We start from the raw sequence: 6961 nt of genomic DNA, 5'->3' as shown, positions 1-6961 counted from the left end.
CTTTTCTAGTTTTCTAAGACTAGTCAATAGGAAAGTCCTATGGCTAGACCTAGGCTACTAAAGAAGTTTTCTAGACCTCAACCAAAAGTGAGGTCAACAGTTGTGAGTGAGAAAAACTTAGAAGATCTATAACAAATCTATAACAGAAAATTTGATGTGTTAATTGTGAGTGTCGATTCTACTTGTATAAGTTATAGCTGGAGGTATGTATGATCCTATCTCGCTTCCGCTTATCAATCCAAATATGTTTATTTTTGTTTGTGAACATGTTTAGATCGAATTTGGTATTAGTATTTACAAACAATGCATCTATTCATTTGCATTTATTAATTTGGTTTTAACATTTACAATCTTGTTTATATTTTAATTTAAAATGAAATTAATTTATTACTTATAATGATTTTTAAAAAATAATTAAAATATTTAAAATTTTATTTTAAATATTTCTAAAAAATAAGTTAATTTATTATAAAAACAAAAATACAAATACCTATACATCAATGAATTGAATATATATATATATATATATATATATATATATAATCATTGATTTTAAACTAAGTTGTATGAGGTATGAGACTTGTAGATGAGTTGGTTGAGAGTTTTTTTTCTCATACTAAAGTTATTAATGACCTGATTTCAAATCTAGCAGGGGTCTGCTTGAAATCTAGAAATTGGCTTGAGAAAAGTTCAATCTAAAGTATCTGCTCATAGCTCGGCTTTAGTTCGATTCAGGCCAAAAGTTGAATCGATTTTTGAGCACTTAATGACCCCCAAGCTAACTTCATAGCCCAATTTCTATCTATGAGACTAAGGGCCCGTTTGGGGCAGCTTATAAGTGCGGGCGGCATTTTCAAAACGTCACCTCACTGTTTGTTTAGCACGTTTCAGGTGATTATCTGAAAACTGTGTTTTCTGTTTTAACAAGAAGTCGATCGCGGGGTAGTGAAGCAGTCCCCGCGTCGTACCTCATGTCGGTCTGCTCCAACATCGCAAGAGTTCAGTCACGAAGGAACTACAACTTCTTCGTACATATGAACATCGGTCTCCGCTCTGCAAACCATTGCTTGGATCCTGCGGAATCACTCCGTTGCTCTTTTTCTATTACCCCGTACGAGTTCTATGAACCCCTCATGCCGGTCTGCTCAAACATCGTAAGGGTTCGGTCACAAAGGAACTACAACTTCTTCGAACATATCAACATCAGTCTCCGCTATGCAAACCATTGCTTGGATCCTGCAAAATCACTTTGTTGCTCTTTTTCTATTACACCGTACGAGTTCTATGAACCCTAGTGGTGATCTCCCTCGCCCTTTCATTTGATGTCGTCTTCGACTTCCTAAGTTTGAGGTTTCTAGCCTCAGTTCGTTGTCGTGCATTGAATCCTCTGTTTTCTACTTGTTAATGGGCTTCTTCTTCTTACTTACCTGGTTTGAATTGAATTGTTTTCATTTTAATTGTTGAATGATGAATTCCTTGTCTGATAGATCTGCTAACTGGTCTAGAATTAGCAGGTTTTTCCGAGTCTCTTTTGAGTTCAGAGTTCTGAATTCCGATCATCTATGATAACTTTGAAGGATAAGACATGGAATAGTTCAAATTGTTTTAAATTTTCCTGTTCATGGAAGCTTAATCCTTTTCCTAAGGGATGGAAATGTAAGTGAAAGCTACATTAATTAAAGTTAGCAGAACAAACATTGATTCTTTATTTGTAATTTTAGTTTGAGATGATAATTGATAGTTTAATTCAGTGTACCTCAGTCACATGTAAATATGAGGTTTTTTGCCATTAGTTGTAATTCTGTTATGTTTTTTGATTTTTTAATAGATTTGTAGATAGTCTCCCTTGAGTGAGTAGTATATCTTTTTTTTTTCTTCGAACTGTTATGTAGTTTTTTTTTGGATTTTAATATATTAAATATATTCTCATTATATTATTGTTGCAAACTGCTCCACTGTGCATGACTGAAATGATCATTTTTTCACAAACAGTTACAAATCAGTTTTTCTCAAACCGCAGAAACCAAACAACTTAACAGCTTATTCAGTTCAGGGGCAAAATTGTTATTTATCCACAAACAACTGTAAATCTGTTGTTTTCCAAACGCTAAAACCAAACAGCCAGACAGCTTATCCGGATCAACTGTTGATCAGCAGCTTATCAGGATCAGCTGCTTATCAGCAGAAGCTGGATAAGCTGCAGCTGCCCCAAACAGACCCTAAAGCACTAACTACCAATCACTAATTCTAACATAATTTCCATTAAAGCTCAACTTCGAAAAAAAAGAAAAACTAATTCATATGACTAAATTTCAGTTGATTAAATAAGAATAAAGTTTAGCCATCACTTACCTGGTACAAACCACACAATCGTCATCGTCATCATCTAATCTGCATCATTTAGTAAATTTCTAAGCTTTCAATTCCTTGATACAAATCACATCTTCGTCATCATCCAATTATAAATATTAGGTTTCAGCGTTATTGAGGGGTTATGAAAGCTGGCTTACAGGATTATTGGGGGCTTATTGCAAGGTTATTGTGGCAGTTCGCCACACAGTGTTATTGGGGGGGTTATTATTGAGTGGTTATTGAAATTGTTCTGCAGATGTTATTCAAGCCGGACCGCGGTTTTATCTGATCGGTTCTTCGCGCTATTATTGAAGGGTTATTATGACGTTATTGGAGATTTATAGTTGTTGTTTTGAGATGGTTATTAATGTAGAACCGCAAAGGTTATTGGAACGGTTTAGCGCACAATGTTTATGATGTAGACTCAATATATGACGAAATATTACTGGATTCCGTAATTCACATGAAATTCTTGCTCCCACCCAACCCCCCCAGCCAGTAGCTTGCACGTGCAGACAATGGAATTGCTCGCACGTGCACGGTCGCTGCCGAAACTCCATCGTCTTCTTAAATCACCATTCGCCGCCCCTCTTCTTTCATTCAATCCCCCTTACTCCCCATTTCCGATCGATATTCTCTGCTCGCCGATCGCCATCAATGTCTTCCACAATCGACGAGATCGACTTAGAGTTCTTCCCCTTCATCCGCCTGTACAAAAGCGGCAGAATCGAGCGCCTCACCGTTCTCCCCACTCTCCCCCCTTCCCCAAGCGATCCCATCACCGGCGTCGCCTCCAAAGACGTCGTAATCGATCCCGCCGCTCCCGTCTCCGCTCGGCTGTACCTTCCCCAACTTCCATCGCCGCCGTCTTCAAAGGTTCCTCTCCTCGTCTACTTCCATGGCGGCGCTTTCTGCATCGAATCGGCCTTCTCCCCCACTTACCATCCCTACCTCAATTCCTTATGCGGTCGAGCAGGGGTTCTTATTGTTTCCGTCGAGTACCGGCTGGCTCCCGAGCACCCGCTCCCTGCTGCCTATGATGACTCCTGGGCGGCGCTGCGGTGGGCGGTGGGTGGGTCTGACCCATGGATCGCGGCTCACGCGGATCTGAACAGAGTGTTTCTCGCAGGTCGGTTGTGATTTGGAATCTCTTGAATTGATTTTGTAGTTTTGACAGCTGATCAATCACAACTTTGTTTATTAGTTGAAAGTTATTGAAAATTATGTATTTCACTTTTTAAAAGTTCTAACAGTGATATTTTTGATGTGAAATAAAAGAATTATATATATATATATATATATATATATAATATTATCAAGCTTCAAATTAAATTTATATTTTTTTGGGGCCTAAATCAAGTAATTTTAGTCTATATTTAGGTGATTGAGGAGTGAAAAATATAATGAATATAATAAAGTAATTAAATGAAATTATTATTCATGTAATTTGATTGTATTAGGTGAAAAAATGGTTTTTTTAATTGATGAAAATTGTGATTTTTGTTTATATGATAAAACATCTTTATTTTTTAGGGGCATTTACATATATATCACATAATTTTCTATATTTACATAATTTCTGAACTATCTTATTTACAATTTAGTAATTTGATTGTATTAGGAGAAAAAATGGTTTTTTTAATTGATTAAAATTGTGATTTTTGTTTAGATGATAAGATCTTTATTTTTTAGGGGCATTTACATATATATCACATAATTTTCTATATTTACATAATATCTGAACTGTCTTATTTACAATTTAGTAATTTGATTGTATTAGGAGAAAAAACGATTTTTTTTATTGATGAGAGTTGTGATTTTTGTTTATATGATAAGACATCTTTATTTTTTAGGGGCATTTACATATATATCACATAATTTTCTATATTTACGTACTTAATATCTGAACTGTCTTATTTACGTTTATTATACTCTAATATTGATGCTATATCAAAAATATAACTATTATTAATATTTATAAAAATAAAATATATTTTTTCATGTATAGATTTTTAAGGCTTGTGCTATAATGTAATTATTAAATATTAGGTGTTAGATATGTAAATATATAAGTAATATATATAATTTACCATATTTACTAAATTCTACTTGAGTTAAACTGCTAAACAGCCCCACAAACATGTATTTACCTGTCAGGGGACAGCGCAGGGGCGAACATCGCCCACAGAATGGCGGTGCGGGCGGGTGCGGAGGGAGGGGTGCGTGTCGAAGGTACGGCGGCCATCCACCCATATTTTTCGACGGGGGAGGAGGAGAAGGGGACGTTGGGGGATAAGCTGTGGCGTTTGGTGTGCCCAGGGGCGATCGGAGGGACGGGAGACCCGAGGCTGAATCCGGCGGCTGAGAGTGAAGGAGCGCTGAAGGGGATGGCCGGGCGGAGGGCGGTGGTGTTTCTTGCGGAGAAAGATTTTCTGAGGGAGAAGGGGAAGGCTTATTTTGAGGTGCTGAGGGGAAGCGGGTGGGAAGGGTTGGTTGAATTGGTGGAGACGGAGGGAGAGGGCCACGTGTTCCATCTCAGCAAGCCGGAGAGCTACAGAGCTGGGGAGTTAATGGAAAAGCTTGTTTCTTTTCTCAACGGCGCGTCCCATTGAATTTAAAATCTTCATTTCAATCGCCTAAAAGTTTGAAGTTTTGGATAATTGAGGGGTTGAAATTTAAAATTTTAAGTTTGGATTGATATGTAAAAATCCTTTGAATGGTTGATCTCTACTTGCTTGCATTGAATCATGATTCGGTTTATTTTAATTGGAGTTTTTATTGTTGATTTTGAATCGGAAAGTTTATAATTATTTTTTAAGAAGGTTTAATTTGCAAACTCTTTGACTATTATCAAATTTGTTTCTTCATGCAAATTATAGGTATCGTTCTAAACAGTAGTTATTTATGCAAATAGAGTGAAAAATTAAACCAAGTGAAGTGAAAGGTACAATTTGCTTCGATATGAACACAAATAAGATTGAGTGGAAAGAATGAAGAGATAGAGAGCAGAGGATTTTGTCTCGATGTCTCATTTTTAGATAGCATACAAAATTGTAAAGCATTGACATGGAAGGAAGGAGGAGAAGTGGAGGATTGCATGTGGGAAGCTTGTTGATATCCCTTCCCATTAGATTTTCAAGCTCAAGAATACTCATGGAAAGGACAATGGAGACTTGGGTAGTCTTGGATCTCCAAGATTGCCAATTGTGTAGTCTCTTGAAAGTAAAATTGGAGTAGGCGCATAAGTGTCAAGATTCCAATGAAGGAACCTACAATCTTTACGAAATAGAATATGGGGTCACACTAAGTAACATAGAAAGATTAGTGTATATGTGCTTCAACTATGTAGTTTTCATCTACATCATAATGTGGTGGAGGTGATTGTGGGGGAGGTGCTATTATGAAGAATGTTAAATGTTTAAGGTACACACAAATTTCTACTTTGTTTATTTTTTGTCACCGATTTGGAAGGAAGTAGAAGAAAGAAGGAGAAGAGTGTCGTTCGCTCCTCATTTGCGTACACTAGTTCACACACCAATAAGCTCAAAGGCTTTAGATATTCATGTTTTTCCATCATCCTCCTCTTTTTGTTACTAAGCATGTAGGAAGGTATTTAGAGACATGAGGGCAATTTAAAGTTCTGAGTGACATCAAATGACATAAAATGTGGAGGCTTCTGATTTCTTGCACACAAGAGTCCTAAATATCCCCCCTTTCGAGGTGATGACACTATTTTTTATCATAAGCATATGATACACGCTGATTAGATCATGGGCCAAGTTAAGATAATATATTATTTAAGAGGGTTGACATACGTTGCCCCTAGAATATTGAAATTTGGAGATTTACTCCTAAGATTTATTAATTCAAATCACCTTTCTTTATAGCATATTTTTTACAACGTTGTAAAACATTTATCAAATTTAGTTTTGACCCCTTACGATTTTGCCAATTATTTTTAGAAATTCTATGCAACAAAATTAAAACACTCAATCAAGCAACTAAACTTATCTTAAAATCATGAATAATCATTTTTAGGGTTCTTTGTAATGAAAATTGTAAGTTTGAAAATTTATAGATGAGAATGACAAATCTGGTGACACTACTTTTGAACTTTGTGTTGCTAATAAATAAAAAAGTGCTTGTAAGGATCATGCTAAATAACACTGGAATATTAGCTGAGAAAATGTATTAAATAGTTAACCTAACTATACAAAAGCCATAAAATAGTTTATAACACCTCAAAATTTGATGTCAAAGGTTCTTTATTATTGCAATTCATTAGAACATCACAAAATGCAATGATGCTCACAATGAAATGTTTTGTTATTTTAAAATGTGAAATAATTGAAGGGAAAGCATTACGACCTCATTTGCAAGAGTTTTTTATTCCAATGATTTTCATTGAACTTAAAAGTCATAAAAATATTTCCATTATGATTCTGTTTGAAATAATTATTTAAAGATAATTCTATCGAAACTCCAGTTGTGCAACATTTCAAATCGAATTGATCAAGACTTTTTTTATTGTGATCGGATGTTCGATTAATAGAAAAGTCAAAATTATCGTCGAAAAGCACGAATCACATTCACTGGAACTCACTACATT

General features: G+C 35.6%; 1 protein-coding gene across 1 annotated transcript; it reads left to right on the top strand.

Annotated features, from left to right (window-relative positions):
• Window positions 1–2855: 2855 nt before the first annotated feature.
• On the top strand, window positions 2856–5118 carry LOC110021381 (tuliposide A-converting enzyme 1, chloroplastic-like). The gene is made up of 2 exons (XM_020719854.1): window positions 2856–3481; window positions 4510–5118. The coding sequence occupies exons 1-2, from the start codon at window positions 3010–3012 to the stop codon at window positions 4962–4964; spliced, it is 927 nt and encodes a 308-aa protein (XP_020575513.1). The 5' UTR covers window positions 2856–3009; the 3' UTR covers window positions 4965–5118.
• The last annotated feature ends 1843 nt before the right edge of the window (window positions 5119–6961 follow it).

Source organism: Phalaenopsis equestris, unplaced genomic scaffold (genome assembly GCF_001263595.1).
Source record: "Phalaenopsis equestris unplaced genomic scaffold, ASM126359v1 Scaffold000134, whole genome shotgun sequence".
NCBI lineage: Eukaryota > Viridiplantae > Streptophyta > Magnoliopsida > Asparagales > Orchidaceae > Phalaenopsis > Phalaenopsis equestris.
This window is presented reverse-complemented; position numbering and strand designations above follow the sequence as displayed.

Coding starts and splice junctions, on each gene's coding strand:
- LOC110021381 (XM_020719854.1), top strand. CDS start 3,010: ATGTCTTCCACAATCGACGAGATCGACTTAGAGTTCTTCCCCTTCATC. Junction 3,482..4,509: donor GAACAGAGTGTTTCTCGCAG/GTCGGTTGTGAT, acceptor TTTACCTGTCAG/GGGACAGCGCAGGGGCGAAC.